Genomic DNA, 17,124 nt, shown 5'->3' with positions numbered 1-17,124 from the left:
TTAGTTAAAGCCCACAATTAGCACCCACAATACACACACTCTTCGTGTTTCTAAAAGGCCTTTTTTTCAAAGTGGGTCAAGGTTACAATCAATTAATCCAGGTGCTGGGTAGAAGAATACATGTAGAAAAACATAGATTGTATTTCTAGTTCTTAGCCCGTTGCATATTATGCTCAGTAACTATTTCATGAATGAAGGAGTAAATATATGAATAATAATCTTCATATGACATAAGTGCATATAAGAGAAAAAAAACATGGGACAAATAGATATGGAAGTTGATGGGATGAATCATTACTTCTAGCTGGTGCAGGAGTGGAGATGCGAAGAGATGGCAGAAAGATTGAGAAAGATGAACGTGCTGAAATTTTCAACTTAAGATACTTCATCAGGAACTAAAGGGTCAAATGGGGCAAAGCATGTGTAGTAAGTAGGTCCCAATTTGGCCAGAGGGGCAGACAAAGTTATGTGATGAGGTACCTTTGTTCACAAAGATCAGTTTAAGCTGGATTGTAAAGGGCTTGGGAATTGTACTGACTCCATAATAACCTCAACCAAAAACTTAGCGTGATTCAATACACTACCCTCCAGGATAAAGCACACTGTGAGGCAGATAGCTCTGGTCTAAAAGTCTGAACACTTTTTAAGAGGACTCAGTAGAGGTTGCTTAGAACTAATTCCTTCTGGAGGAGATTTTGAAATGTAAGCAACTCAACAAATAAAAGCATCTTTTTCGGGCCATATAGGACATTGAACGGTCTGATTCTACAAAGGTCAGTTACTCAGTGATCCATTCAAGCTGATCTACATCTGCATTCACTTTCCGTACCCCTGGACCTTTCCGGCGAAGGCTGTTTGACAGTAGAAATGAGCATAGCCCTGTGAGGCTAAACAAGAAAAGACAGACCTCAGATGGAAAGGTCCTATAGAATTGCCTTGGCTTACTCTTTTTCGTTTTCTCTTTCTTCCCACTCTTTTTCACATGTTTGTTTGCACACATCCATCTACCCAACTGGAACTTGGGATTTAGCCTTATAATCCCAAATGTATCAGATTTCCAGTGTGTCTCTGTCTCAATTACTAAAATCAGACTTCCTGAGCAAGAAGAAAGCCTCTACTTTGCTCCTAGCGAATGATTAGGACATAATGAACATCTGGAATGTATACTTGGCTTCTTTACATGATTACTGATAGACCCAATCCTGTAGCATTCTTCCAGGACTATAAAAATGTGTTAACACAGTTACATCACACACTTCAGCTGGTTTGTATAAGGCAAGATTTTGCCACATGATATGTATTTAAGAAAGTAAATAATAGATCCATTTAAGGTCATGCTTTAGCTCAGGGCACCCATGTTAGCCCAGCCCTGCATTTCCTGCCCATTTTCTGGACTTAACCAAATTGCTTGACACTGAGCTGTGTAAACTTCTTCCCCAGGCAGCGCTTTAGTAGTTCTAAGAGAATGATGCTTCCTCTAGTCGAGTGTGACCCCAGCTTTAGCATGGCTAGTTGGACTGCCCCAACTCATGAATTGTATCTTTCAGTCATGTGTTTCAGAAATGGTTTCCCTTCACAAAGAAAATTCTCTCTTATGTAGGATCACACAGCCCTGGGTTTGGCCTGTTTGGGACATGGTTGCTGCTGAAATTTTTCAAAGGACTCAGTGAAGATCCTGCGGAATTGTTATTTATAAAGCATAAAAATGCAAATTTATCAGCACTGGTGCTAACTGCTGATGATTGCTATTGTCTGGTTATTCCTGACTGCACTTAGTGTCTGTTCTTGGTTCTTCTCTCCCACTGAACAGATTCCTTTCATTCCGCCAGGAGTTTGGGGGTTTATGTTTTGTCTGTTTTGTGTCTGGGTCTTGAGAGTCACTTGGGTTTGGATCGCAAGAGTCCCCTGCCCCAACGAGGCTGTCCATGGGGGCAATACCTGGCAAACCTTTGTCTCATCTGCAAAATCCATAAAAGATAGTAAGTCAGAGAAGTCCAGATAGTGGAAGACTTGACCTCTATAGCCCTTTGGGAACAACAGATATCCTCACTTAACAGTCCCAGTCTCTCTCCAAACTTTGCAGATGCTACAAGTGCCTCTGGATTATCTCTTGCTCTCCAAAGCAGTGGAGTGAGTTTAACAGCCTTGGCACCTTGCAGAGAAGCTGGCCAGTCCAGAAAGTGGGATTGCTACCTCGATGGGAACCCAAGCTGAAAAGGAGCCTGCCAGTTGGGTTGGCAGTGCTCTAGCCCCAGCAAGGTCCAAATCTGAAGTCACCATTTTCCTTGCAAAGAATCTTGGATGTAAACCCAGAGAGCAGTTGATTAAAAGGAATTAGTTCAGCAAGCATCCAATAGCCAGGGAAAGAAGGGAGCAGTAAAACAAAACAAACGCAAAGGATGACTGAGAGCAAAAGGCTAAAATACTAGTCAGTGAGAATATAACCTGGTCAAACCATCCTATCTTGAATTTGGAGCAGAGTCAGTCAGATTTTAGGAACTGTCCCCAGTTGATCATAAGTTCCATTTGGGAATTGCCAGAGAGGCAATGCAATAGCTTTTGAGGACCCCCGAGCTGTACCAGCTCTAAAGCAAATTGAGAGTGGATTAGCTATGTCATCTCTTCCACAACAACCTGTGGAGTCTTCCCTAACCTAAGGAAGAATAGACACCAAAGACTGAGCTTGCCCTAGCCTCTAGGGCTCCAAGAAGTAGAGCATAAATTGTCACAGAGTGGGAAAAGTCAAACTCTTTATGTCTCATCAGAACAAAGTTTATCTAAATCAGAGTGGGGTTCAGTTGATTGATGTTTGAAAAGTGTGAATTGATTTTACTGCCATTGCCCACATCACAAACTCTAGGAACACTACACCCCAGAAAATCTGTCCTTTGTTCTTACTGTGATTGAAGAGGATAAGTAGCTTTCAGCTTATGAAACAGGCTCTGCCTGCTTCTGGCTTAGACTCTTGTATATCTTGTTTCTGGAGAGTAACTGTCTCTTTCTGAGCTTTGGTTGCTTACTTTGCCTTATTAAAAGCAGCAAGGTACAGAGAAAAATCTGCAGGGACTTGATTTCCTCTCTATGTATTCTGAGGCAGTAGTTGAGGCTAGAAGTGGTAGGAATGAGGACCAGTAGGTATAGTCTCTCATTGATAGTTTCCCCTAAAATGCTTCTAACATAGCTGTGACCCTAAAAATGTTCCCAACATGGCTGTAACCAGACTCCATCCTAAGTGCTCATCTCTGAAATTTTCAGGTTGCCTGTTTTGAAAGTGAACTTCACAATTATTCTAAGCTCATGTTTAGAATTAATCATCCCCTTAGTGAATACCGGAGAAAGTCCAACATTGTACTGTGGGGAATGTTGGAGGGAGTACAACAAAATATTGAAAGAGATTACCCATCTCCCATGCAGTGCTGTGTATTAGACCAAACTGAACTTGAATCCTGGCTTTGTAATTTACTAACCATCAGACATCAGGCAAATCATTTAACTTTTCCCAACTCAATTTTCTCTTCATTCACCCAACAAATATTTTTAAGAATCTGACATGCTTCCAAAACAGCAGCAGGCACTCTAAAACAAAAGTGGAAATTGAGGTATGTGAGAATTAAGTGAGATCACTAAATAATATAAAATAAAGAATTGAATATAATATATACTCAATAATTTGTTGCTGTTGTTCAGTTTCTCTGAGGGGTCTGACTTTTGGGACCCCATAGACTACGGAACTCCAGGCTTCCCTGTCCTTCACCATCTCCCAGAGTTTGTTCAAGCTCATGTCCATTGAGTCAGTGATGCCATCCAACCATCTCATCCTCTGTTGCCCCCTTCTCTTCCCGCCCTCAATCTTTCCCAGGATCAGGGTCTTTTCAAATGACTCAGCTTTTCGCATCAGGTGGCCAAAGTATTGGAGCTTCAGCATCAGTCCTTCCAATGAATATTCAGGACTGATTTCCTTTAGGATTGATTGGTTTGATCTTGCTGTCCAAGGGACTCTCAAGTCTTCTCTAGGACCACAATTTGAAAGCATCAGTTCTTCAGCACTCAGCCTTCTTTATGGTCCAACTCTTACATCCATACATGACTACTGGAAAAATCATAGCTTTAGCTAGATAGATCTTTGTCAGCAAAGTGATGTCTTTTCTTTTTAATATGCTGTCTAGGTTTGTCATAGCTTTTCTTCCAAGTAGCAAGTGTCTTTTAATTTCATGGCTGCAGTCAACATCTGCAGTAATTCTGGAGCCCAAGAGAATACAGCCTGTCACTGTTTCCATTTATCATTATTAATTAACAAATATTTAGTAAGAACCAGTTAAAGACCGAACACTAGGCTGGGGCAAGGGATGTACAGCTGAAGAATAACAGGGTTGAGAAGAAGCCATAACGGGTATCAGCAAGAGCAGGCTGCTGAGTGTTTTGAGTGGCAGGAGGGGACTTAGATGTGACCAAGGGACTCTCAGGAAGTGTAACATGAATGTGGTGTTTGAAGAAGATGATTCTAACTAACTGAATCGGCTAGATTTCGTCAGTGGCTCAGATGGTAAAGAATCTGCCTACATTGCAGGAGACCAGGGGTCAGTTCCTGGGTTGGGAAGATTCCCTGGAGAAGGGAATGGCAACCCACTCCAGTATTCTTGCCTGGATAATCCCACGGACAGAGGAGTCTGTCCACGGGGTGGCGAAGAGCAGGACATGACTGAGAGACTATCACTTTCACTTTCTTTCGATGAGGGAAGGCTGGTTAGAAGCCCATGCACTAATCCGGGAATTCATCAATCCAATCTAGAACAACGCTGGGCAAATTGAGAGGGAGAGCTGAACTTCAAAGACAAAGACATGACGAAGGAAAGAAGGGGAAATGAGGGTGAGGTTTGATGAGCAAGCGCATATGGATGCCACATAAACAAGCCAAGTCAGAGACGTTAAGCGTAGAGGTTTAAGTTTTGAAGAATAAAGAGGTAAACTAAGTCACTAAACATACATCCACATAAACATACACGTATAAGCTACATTTTCAGTTAATACTAAGGACAGATAGCTCTAATCATGATGTTTTTAACAACTGTTGACTATAAAAGTAATACCTGCTAAATAGAAATAACAACTAGAAAACGCAGAAAAGTATGAAATAAAAAGTTAAAATCACTTGTCATCCTGCTACTCAAAGGGCATGGGACCCCCCCCCCATTAGACCAGGCACAGAGTGGGTCTCTCAGGAACAAAGGATATGGGAAAGAAACGTCTCCTTCCATTTGGCAGAAAGCAGGACATCACCCCACCCCAAACACCACCTTATGCCTGAAACTTCTTTCCGTTGATCAAAACTGCAATTTTTCAAGTAAGGGAATGAACACACTTCTTATTGTCTAGGGAGGTCAAGCACAGATGCTCACATGTGTGACTGTGTGCGTGTGTTTGAGTGGTCTGAGTGTGGGTGTGCCCGAGTGTCACGTGCTCACCCGTTCCCTTAGCGGTAGGAAGAAACAAAACTCGTCACCAATGAACAGAATCCTCATAAAATATTAATGATGTAGTCAAGGCAAGTTTGCTGTGACTTCTTTTTGGCAACAACCAAGGAACAGTAAGCCCAAGATCTGAAGTTTAATGTATGGGAGGAAAACTGAGGATTGGGAGATGTAATCAATTGAGTTTGCTTTTCTGCACCTATCCTTATTGCTCAGTTTTTGGGAGGGAGGACCAGTGAGTGTATTGTGATGGTTATGTGATGGTTAGCTATATGGGTCTATTTGGCCAGGCCATAGTACCCAGATGTGTGAGAAAACATTCTAGACGTTTCTGTGAAGGTGTTTTTTAGATAAGATTAACATTTAAATCAGTAGACTTTGAGTAAAGCAAATTATCGTCCATAAAGAAGTTGGGCCTCATCAAGTTAGCCACTTTATTAATAGAAAAGACCAATCACCCTGAAAGAAGAGGGAATTCTGTCAGCAGACCACCTTAGGACTCACACTGCCATTCTTTCCTGAGTCTCAAGTTTTCTGGCCTATCCTGAAGAGTTTGGATTTGCTAAACCTCTTCATCACATGAGCCAGTTCCTTAAAATATATTGATCGAGAGAGGGATTAATAAATACACACTATTATATATAAAACAGATAATCAACAAGGACCTACTCTATAGCACAGGAAACCCTATTCAGTACTCCATGACAACCTAAACGGGAAAATAATCTGAAAGAGAATGGACATATGTGTAACGGGAACTAACACACCTTTGTAAATCAAATACGTGTTGTGCCGCGCCAAGTCGCTTAGTCGTGTCTCTCTGAGACCCTATGGACTGCAGCCCACGCTGGGCTCCTCTGTCCATGGGATTCTCCAGGTAAGACTACTGGAGTGAGTTGCCATATCCTTCTTCAGGGGATCTTCCCAACCCAGGGATCAAACCTGCATCTCTTATGTCTCTTGCATGGGCAGGTGGGTTCTTTACCATTAGCATCAATAAAAATTAAATTTAAAAAAAGAGAGAGGAGACAGAAAGATAGATATGTAGATAGATCCTATTTATTCTGTTGTTCTGGAGAACTCTGACTAATGTAACTGGGTTTAAAGATGTATTCTGAGCTCTGGAAGAAGCTGAGGGCTTTACCAAGGTGTTATAAAGAAGAGCAAAGTGTGCGCTTCTACGGCACTGAACCCTCAATTGGGCAGAGGATGAGGTACAGTCTCCAAGGATATATGCTCCCCAAACGGGTCATTTCCAAGGGTTCCCCTGGATTCTCTGTCTCCTCCTCAATTGACTACTCACACTTCTGTTTACTGAGGAACACTCACAGGAAGCAATCTGAAACATTTCTCAGCAGCCACCTTCAAGTAAAGAATTGAGGCTAGAGGCTGTGTGGCCTGCTCTCAAAGGGGATGATAAAACTGCCTTAATTGACCCAGAGAAAGAGTGGGATGCTCTAATGAACCAGCTTTTCCAAGAAGTTCAGAGTTCACCAGAAATAAGATCTTTTTGCCTCAATCTTTATTGTGGAGAATCTTTATCAAGTGTAATCATTTCATTTTTTCCATTAAAATCTGCTTATCAAAGATAAACACCACAGTTAAATCATTCAAAATGGAATCTCTGGCAAGACCACTGGGTGATCAATCTCCACCTTCGTTCCCCTTACCCAGCACTACTCAGATTGACCTGGGTTATAATGTAACCCGGGTCTGCTGGTGCCTATTTACTTTGAGGCACTGTGCCATTCCCAGAATTAATCACAGATTCAGTTACATACAGATCTTTGTTTACAAGGGAATCATGAGGGAATTAGACTGTTTTCTAGTCTTGCAGGTCTGTGAAGGCTACTGATGGGGAAAGGAGAGACCATAAAGGCCTCCACAATGCAGGAGTCTGAGAGCATGCCCTCAGCCTCAGCTCCCACATTACAACACTAGGAGGGTTTCCCTCATGGTCCAGTGGCTAAGATTTTGCATTCCCAGTGCAGGGGGCCCAGGTTCAATCCCTGGTCAGGGAGCTAGAGCCCACATACTGCAACTAAGAGTTCTCACGCTGCAACCAAGACCCGGTGCACTCAAATAGATAAATAAATATTTACAGCAACACTGAGAATCTCCTCATTTCCATATAACATGTTTCCTCTGCCTGAAAGAGACTTGACCATTTTTATTACCTTGGACATGAACTCATACCTCAGGAAACATAATTAATACATTTATAGGGTGGCATGTTTTGTATACAGGGTCTTTGTTCCCTGCTTTTTTCATTGTGGCTATGTTTCTTTTTTTTTTTTTTTCTAACACATAGCATGTTACACAACAATGATGCCCAAACATCAGAATTCAAACACCAAGTAATACCACTTTTTGTCGTAACTGTCTGCCATTTGTAACATAATTTACTCACTTTAAAAATATCTTTTCTTAGATTGATTTTTTAAGACTTAGAAACATATTTTAAAACTAAGCTTTAAAATACCTACTTCAAAAACAGCATCACTAGTCCTAAAGAGAAAGTATTATTAAAAAGGAATAACACAAAACAGTATTATTAAATTCTGGATAAAACCACTGCATGCAAAGACTTGTGACTTAAGATTCATTTTTTTTGCTTTTGTTTTGTCTGTTTATTCTTGTTTTGTCAAAAAAAAAAAAAGTGATTAGCAACTGTCAGGCACTGAACACAGATATGTACCAAACAGACTTTTCCCTCAGTAAATTCAGGCTAGAAAGAGAATTAAAAATGGAACCACTTCCACTCTTACATGATTCTTTAATGCCATGTCTTTGACCATCAGTGTTAAACCTACATTTTGAACACTGCTGTGGAAGAAACAGTGGAGAACAGACCAAGGGGTTGGATTTGAGCTCAGCGTGCAATCTAAATTTGTTAATTAAAACAAGTCATTTTTCTATTCACCACTCCCCCACCCCTCATTCTTCTTATTTATAAAATGGAGAAATTGGTTATTTCGCTCTCAGAGAGTTTATTGCCTTTTTATGTGAAATAGTTTACCTTCATTATCATTATTTTCCAGACTTGGATTCAACCAACAAATCTTATTTGGAGCCCAAGAGTAAGCGCTGGGAGTCGAGTCAAGGAGAGCATCCGTGCTCTCATAAAGTTTATCATCTTTTCTTCTCCTCTTAGTACCCTTATCTTTTAAAAAACTAGAGTGAATTAAATACCTAGCTTATTTGTTTCAAAAGATTAATGCAATTTAAAGTATATTTGAACCCAGAACGTTTCAAAACGCCCCACGCCTACCAAACTCCACGCATCAACGGTTAAGATTGCGGTGGCAGTTTCCCCACAGCCCACTAGAGGGCGCGCACATTTTTCGATTCCAAAAGAAAGCGCTCTTTGGGTAGTTGCCCCAGAAATTTGGAGCTGGTGTCTCCTTTCCTTACTCTCTTTTCAACTTGGGGCAGTTGTGGTGAGCCCTTGGTTCTCTCCCTCCACCAAGCCATCCTCGCCCCATGCAGTGACTCCTCGTCTGCCATTACGGAGAATTCTTTTGCTCCCCAAACCACAGAAGTTTTGCTTCTGACTGTTCTCAGCATTTGCCCTTTTGACATTTTAGAAGAAATAAGATCCAAGTTTGATGTTGAAAAGAAAGCATTGATTTCTCTAGTGGGAGGATTTCTTCTCCCTATTACTGTTTTCCCTAGCTGTGGGGGAAAATCGCCTCTAAGGATTTAAAGCTGTTCCTTTGAGCTGAAGATCTTTCTGCGGGCTCACAGAGCTGCTTCTGAGCAGTTCTGGTGCTGACATTGGTCCCCTTGTTCGGCAGCATGTTGTATTTTTGAGACCTAGCCTTTTCCTCGGAGTTTTACATTATGAATTGACAAGATCTTGATCTTAGAAACTGGACCACACACTCCCAGACCAACCCACCACACAAACCGTGAGCCAAGAGATAGGTCCAGCAGTTTACCCCAAGTCCTCTGCCTGCTGGATGGCCCCAGAACCTTACACCTCACCCATTATTTGGTTCCAAAGTCCTCTTACCTCCAGATACTCATCCTGAGCTTTTCTCAGGAGTCAGCACAGACATTCATGAAATAAGCTGTAAGTCTTCCCCATCACACGTGGATAGGAGATGACTTTTTGAATGGGCAGCTCTGCAGTTGACATGGGGAAGACTGGAAATGTGGCTCAAGCAAAAAGCGTGGAAGGTCCAGCACCTCCCATTTCTGTGAATCTCAGGCAGCCTGTGCTTTAAGGAGATGAACAGCCTTTTTTTTTTTTTTAAAGAAAGGTGTCAGAAGTCTGAGATCGCAGCTTTATGCAAATACACTACTCAAGAAGAAGGCTTTAGGGGAGAGTTATTTATATCCCACAGGCATTACACATGCAAAAGGTGAAGCTGTGAATCTCCGCATTTCCAGGAGTGGATGTTCTCATGATAAGCACATCCTTGTTATTTTGGTGGCACACCATTCCAAAATCTAACTGTCAGGCTGTTCCAGGCAGGAGACGACATAATCATTCAGTAATTTTAGAACGACCCTGTGTGTTTCTCTCCAGTAGGGCTTCTTGACCTGAACTCTTCCTGAGGCTTAGATTTACTACCACTTTGGACCCTCTGGTGCCTTCCTCTCTTTTCCTCCTAAACAGGTGCAGGACTCAGTCGTTAAAGAGTCATCACATGGCACATTTATTGCCCTTTGGCTTTCAGGCTGACTCCTGGAATTAGCCAAGAAAATGGGCATTTCCTTAGGAATGATTGCTCACCCTACCCAGAAATCTAGACCATTCTCCGCACTGAAGTGTACAATAATCACTTCAGGAAATTGCTTTCCCTATTGGAAACTGAGAGCTCACATCGGAATGTTTCCACAGTACAGCTGATGATAATTACGACTCACTGAAATTTCAGTTTTCTTTTGATTGTGACATAAAAACTAGGACATAAATTAAAACCCAATTATTCTTTAAGGGTAATTGGGGTTATAAAACCAAGAGACTGTGAGTCAGTGTGTCGGTGGCGCAGGAGCCCTGTGTCAGATGGAACGGCGTGCGTTCTGTCTCCCGAAGCAGCCTTTCCCTCGAAACGGCTGGGGATAAGGTGATCCACGCACATGGCGCTCCTGGATAGCACATCAGACCAGGGGGGAGCCTTGGAGAGGGCAGTGAGCTCCCAGGACACCTTGGAATGATTCAAACAAGTGAAAACTAAAATGGGTACGCTGTGGCCTTCTACCGGTGAAGATGCCCAGTGGTGGAGCGAGGCACTCATCACCAAGACTCTGCAGGCATGGAAATCGGAGATCTTTCAACCCGTGAGACACTCTGCACCTTCAGTGTCCATGAGAGGTGGCTGGGCTTTTTTCACGAAAGGTGTGATGTGCTGGAGCTGAAGGAAAAAAAACAAAAACCCAAACCCCAGATTTTTAGTGAACAATTCCTAAGGTAAATGCATGAAGCGGGCCTCATGAAAGGAGGTCTTGGATTCTTCTCAAAGTACAGGACTTGCCCCCACACCTGAAGATGCCCCCCAGCCTACCTCTTGATGATGCGTATCTCTAGACTCTTCAGGTCAAACCACATCCCCTGAAACTTCCCAACTTTGCACTTCAAAGCCTCTCATGACACACCCCTCCTCCCCCATCCTGGATTCTCAGTAGTTTCACTTCCCTGTCTTTCCAGAGAAAGTGTGCACTTCTCACATTTTTAAAAGAGCACATCCCACCGCATGCACATCCCACCACATGACCGCACTGTTCTCCTCTGTCTCTGCCGCTTCATCGAAAGCCCCTGTGACGTGTATAACTGGGCGCACAGTAGGTACGCACTCACTGAACTCTGAATGTAGTGCACTGTTGAAATGGCATCACGCCTCATGTCTAACTTGTCTTTCTCGAAGGTAAACACTGCCCCAAGTTTAATCACAGAGAAGGCTTGAGCAAACTCAACCCCCTTTCAAAACCAATCAGGTTTTCCTTTGAGGGCACCCACCTCTGCAAACAACTTCCTAGCCATGGCCGTAAAGACCCAGACAAGAGTTTCAAGCAGACCTCTGTTTCTAGTCGAAGCGTCAGGACCACTGTGTCCCCTGAGAATCAAGAGGGAGAAATGCAAAGTCCCGGCTATTCTGACCATTCCAGGAAACCATGCCCCGATAGACCCCAGGGAAAGTGGGATGTTTAACCTGGGCTTTTGCAATCTTATTTCATAATCCACTTTCTTATCTCCTCCTTCACAAAACTGATGAGAAATTGGTACAAATTCTATCGACAAAAGATCACAACTTGATCCTCAATGGCAAAGGCAAGTATACATTATAAATAGCAAAACAGCTGGCTTGGACCATGTTGCTGGCCACTCATCCAGCTGAGAGATTTGAATGACATCATAACCCTTGAGAGGGTATTGCTAGCCAGCTGGTGTTATTTAGAATACACAAAAATGGGGGAAAGAAAATGCACTCACGTGCACACACACACAAATACACACACACACACACACAGAGGTTCAAGTTATGCAGAAAAATATGAACAATGGGAAAATCATTTGCCCCTCAGATGCCCTTCCCCTGGGGTGGGGTGGGGGTCGGGGTGGGGGCCAAGCAACAGAGGAGAGGAAGGAAGAAAAAGATTCGATTTTATTTTTTCAGTTGGCTTTACAGCTCAGCAAAATCTTTGCCCTGTCGTGGGCAAAAAGCATGAGACAGTGTCCTGAGGGGAGCCAATTACAAAGCTGCCCGCCCCTTTCCAGGTTCTAGGAAATGAGATCATTCCCCTCACTTGGCAACTAGGACGAGGGGTCATCCCAGCGCTGTCCTCCACTCTAGTTTACCCCAGTCGTTTGAGGGTTAAAATCGTAGAGTATGCTTGAGATGGTCTTTTTTTCATTTCTTGTTTTTTAAATTTTGTGTTGGCTCTGGAATATAAAATTGCTCGCCCATCCTCCACGAATATTCCTTTCATACTGGTAAGGTGTATTAGCAGATGTGTGTGTCTTCGTGCCCGGGAGAAAGTTAATCAGAGGACAACATCAGTATTTTAATGTCTGCTCCTCTTGTCACTAACACACATTCTTTTAAGGGAAAAAAATGCTTCTGTGCTCTAGTTTTAAAATGCAAAGGTATGATGTTATTTGTCACCATGCCCAAAAAAGTCCTTACTCGATAACTTTGCCAGAAGAGGGAGAGAGAGAGAAGGCAAGCGTTCCCCCAGCTGTTTCCTGTCTACAGTGTCTGTGTTTTGTAGATAAATGTGAGGATTTTCTCTAAATCCCTCTTCTGTTTGCTAAATCTCACTGTCACTGCTAAATTCAGAGCAGATAGAGCCTGCGCAATGGAATAAAGTCCTCAAAATTGAAATGTGACATTGCTCTCAACATCTCCCATCTCCCTGGATTTCTTTTTGCCTCATTATTCCTGCTAACCAATTCATTTCCAGACTTTGCACTTCAGAAGCAATGGGAAAAATCAGCAGTCTTCCAACCCAATTATTTAAGTGCTGCTTTTGTGATTTCTTGAAGGTAAATATTTCTTACTCTTTGAAGTCATTGGGGAATTTTCTTTAAATTGTGTACTGTTTGCTTCTGCTTAGAAATGTTCTTCACTTTAGAATTTTCATTGTTTCGGCACTGGGAGTTATTTATAAATTGCTGAATATGCAATTCTGTGGGATCTGAAAAAATAGCTCCGGGAGATAAATGCCTTTGCACAGATATCTGTATGAGTAAAAACTATTGCAAGGTACTTATGCTAAATCCTCCACTTCTTCAGGGCTTGAGTGGTGTCATTATAGAAGATTCCTTTAAATCCGGTCTACGGTTAAGGGCTATAGGGCATGGATATGAACTTTTGGATTTTTTTTGCAGGTGCAGATGTTTTATTTTTAAGACCATGTTCATGTGTATGTAGGACTGTGTGTGTGTGTGGTGTGTGTGTGTGTGTGTGTGTGTAACTTGCCAGGACTTTTGATTATAAGGCATGCCACATACAAAGAGTTACATTTTAAATGATATTAAAGCTTTTAAATACGATCTTTGGAGCTAAGGTCCCGGAACTCTCTGCACTTATGCCCAGAGAGTCAGAGTTAGAGTGAAGTTTCATTTGCTCTTCTGAAAAAGAACTCCTTAAGAACTCCTGCTGACCTTGCATATTCGGATAATTTAAACAAATGCACACTGTATATGGAAAGCGGAAACTTTCTAGCAACTGCTATTCCAAGTTTTTTCTTTTGAAGAGGACTCTCAGGGGCGAAGTTTGGACTTGGGGTTTTGTGTTGTAAAACTCGGATTTTGTGTTTGGGATTGTAAAGTCTCTTTAGGTAAATTTGGCTAGCGTTGTCAATGCACTGACTTCTCCTTTCCAATAACTGGCCCTAGTTCAAGTTTCCATTCTCAGCAAAATTATATCTTTCAAGACTTGTATTTTTCCAATTTGCAAGCACTTTTAAGCTGCTGTCACTGGCTCCCCGATGCAATTGCCTGTGGGCTCAATTCATGGTACATCCCTACCGCTTAGTCCAGCTGCTTTCAAGTACTCCACCACTAGGACTTTTCTTAGTCAAGTCCGTGGCTTAGGAGTTAAGAATACATCCTTGTCGGGCACCTGATCCTGCCGCCCTTGAGATGCCAAGATGCACACTGGCTACCTTGCTTTTAAAAGAAATGAAGTCAGTATACACATATGCTATGTGGTCTGACAGCTGGGGATTTTGTCTCCCCGCTTAGATGATCCTAAAAGGGACTGTGTAGTGTTATCTCTGCATTAATTACAAGTTTGGAAAACTCCAAATGAACTTTGCTGTGTATGCTGAACTTTTCAGAAGTAGAGCTAGCTAGCCATAAGTTGTTGCTTTTTCCTGTACTTGGAGCAGGAAGTGGTTTCAGGGAGCTACGTGGTTCTTTCAAATGTAATTCAATGAGTAAAGGTGTCTGCCAGGCAGAGCTCACAAGCTGATTGTACTGTGAGTCTCAAGATATTTCCAAGTGTTTGAGTCAGAGGGAAGAGGGCACAGGGGAGGATTAGAGCCTGGGTCCCTGTCCAGGCTGGCTACAATAGGCACACGATGGAAATCGGTGGCTTGATTGGGAGGAAAAGATTGACTCAAATCCCAGCCGTGCAATTTGTTTATTGTCTGTATGGACAAAAGGCAGTTCACCCCGGCTCCTAGCATACCTGCCTGGGTGTCCAAATGTAACTAGATGCTTTCATAAACCCCACCCACAAAGCAGCACATGTTTTTAAGTCCTCAGTTTCCTATTCACATCAGTCTCATAATACCCACCCTGACCTGCTGTAAAAGATCTGGAACAAACAAAAATGGTTACACCTACAGTGAGTATTTTCTTATGACTATTGCCCTCAAGTTTTGCTGGGCATTTTTATTATAACCCAGACATCTGGAACCAATTGATATTCCATTTATTTAAGATAAAAAGAAAGGTCTTTAAAATTTTAGATTTGTGAATGATTTTTGAAAAAGAGTGCTCTGGAATTTTTTTTTCTCTTCTTTTTCTAGTTCTTTTTTCATTTCTTTCTTTCAGATCTCTCCTTTCTCTCTCTTCATTTCTTTTGTGTTTGGAAAAATAAAAGGCCAAGGAAATGATGAACATATGGGGCCACTCATTTCAAACTTTTAACTCCTAAGCAAGTTCTTTATTGTTTTCTTTTGGGGGAACATAATGTGATAAATTCTCTGGTTCTCTGTGGGTGTGATGGACTGTTTCCTGAACTAAAAGAAAATGCACTAGAGGTTCTATCTTGTCCTAGAACTATAAGTGCTGATATTTATCTGAGAACATAACTCAGTAAAAAGGGGGAAAAAAGAAGAAAGAAAAGGGGGAAATCTGTAAAAAATAAATCTTAAGTTCTTAAATGCCAGAGACTGATAGGTATTGCTGATTTCAAATGTGTTATACAAAAGAAATAGCTATTAAAAGTATAATGTTGACATCTAATGTAAAGTTCTCAGTTCCCTAAGACTTTAAGTTGAGTTCCTTTTCCCCTGGGTTTCACAACAACTGAAGAACCTGAAGGCATCTACAGTTGCAGGTGCTTTGCCTTAAGCTTCACCATTAACTCAACAGAGACGGGAGCGATGGAGAAATAGGACTGGCAAAATAACATACGTTCTAGAACTGGCTGGTTGCCAGAGTGCGGGGTATGTTCTGTAAGATCAATTATGAGTGTTCTCTTTTGAAAAGGGCAAGGAAGTCCAGTTGGCTTGGACTTGTTGAGATTTCCACTGGAAATACTGAAAGGGAAAACTCCCACCAATTATTTTATAACTAAGAAAGATGAGGATTGGATGACTTGTTTCTAGCAGTCCCTGTGGCTTTGGCTATGTGGGGGTGGACGGTTTCCATGAACAGGTCCTATGGAGAAAATGGAAGAAATTCTCCATCAAGCTTTCACCTCCTCTTCTATTTTATGTCTATTATCTATGATGATTTGCAAATAGAGGACGCTTTTCATCTTCAACTGTTTTACAAGCATTAACTAAATATTTACGTTGTGTTAACGAGAATCAGGGGTTTAGGGTTTTTTTCCCCAATTGCTGAACTGAAAGTCTGGCCACAAAAATGGAAATCTTAATTACAGTGATGGAGCAAACTTTGCCACTGATGTAGAGAGCCATTAAGAGTCCAGGGAGGGCAAGGAAGGTGGTCGGAAAATAAATGACTGAGCCTGTTTCTTTGAAAGTGATGGAGTTGAATGGACCTGCCACCACTGGGAGGTTCAGAAAAGCTTCTTTTCATAATGATAGTTTCCAGTTTAACTCTATGACCTTTTGATAGGGCCCCTGGTTTAACATCCTGTCACTGACTCTGCTGATGCTGCTGAAAGTAAATGCATCCGAGAGGGATAAAGCTACTCACCTTGGGAGGCTTCCTAGAAGAAACCACATCTTTGTGCCACAAGTAGCAATGTGGAAAAAATTAATGATCACCTTTGCATTGTTTCACTGCTGAGAGCAAGGATGGAGACTTGAGCCACAGGAATCCTGCCTCTGGCAGGCCTGACAGTTGGCTGTCACTGGCTAAGTCAAGCCAACCAGGGGTCTCTGCTATAAAAAGGATACAGTGACACTCAAGTCCCTCCAACAGATGAAGTCAGAATTCCTGAGACTTAAAAAAATAAAAAAGCCTTTTGCAGATTTTGAGCCCAGTTCCCTGTTTGTGGAAGGCACTCTCTACATGTGTGTTGATCTGATATTGAGCTTGACACAAGGGGCTTTAGAATGCAAAAGGAGTCGGGTTTACTTACCATAAACCAGTTTCATTCTGAAATTCTCAGATGTTTCCTGTTCCTGGTTTTTAACTTTTACTTGTAGTTGTTAACTGCTGACATTCAGCAGGTAAGAAATCTCTCAGTTTCTCTTTCTCTCCCTCTGTTTCTGTCTCTGCCTCTCTTAAGTGGAAAAAAAAAGCTATAATGATATATAGTATTTTCACAAGTTCTTTTTCAGCTGCAGTAAATTCTCTTTAATCAGTAGCTGGGGAATGACGTTCTGGTTGATTTAATATTCTGGTCAGTAATGAATGCACATGCCATCTGTGAATGGCCAATTTGAGAGAATTTAAATTAATAAAACATATCTGGTCCCAAGTCTGGACTGAGCACAAATTAAGCTTTGATGATTCCAAAGGTTTACCAGGATCTCTGAGTGGTATGCAATAAGAGCATTT

At 41.9% G+C, this 17,124-nt stretch overlaps 1 protein-coding gene across 9 annotated transcripts in view; it reads left to right on the top strand.

Annotated features, from left to right (window-relative positions):
- Nucleotides 1-12,249: 12,249 nt before the first annotated feature.
- The window catches only part of IGF1 (insulin like growth factor 1), a 79,795-nt gene continuing 74,920 nt past the window's right edge, over nucleotides 12,250-17,124 (top strand). The window contains exon 1 of one of the 9 annotated variants that reach the window (XM_043440193.1): nucleotides 12,250-12,408. Coding sequence is in view for 8 of the 9 variants with exons in the window: in XM_043440190.1 (XP_043296125.1) it covers nucleotides 12,898-12,960 (63 nt within the window). In the remaining variant the exon portion in view is untranslated. Of the gene's footprint in view, nucleotides 12,409-12,626; nucleotides 12,961-14,091; nucleotides 14,771-17,124 lie in introns of those variants that run through there. The other 8 variants (XM_043440190.1, XM_043440189.1, XM_043440196.1 and 5 more) reach the window with 8 other exon arrangements.

Source organism: Cervus canadensis, chromosome 21, assembly GCF_019320065.1.
Source record: "Cervus canadensis isolate Bull #8, Minnesota chromosome 21, ASM1932006v1, whole genome shotgun sequence".
NCBI lineage: Eukaryota > Metazoa > Chordata > Mammalia > Artiodactyla > Cervidae > Cervus > Cervus canadensis.
Note: the sequence above shows the minus strand (reverse complement) of the source record. Positions and strands in the feature narration are given on the sequence as shown.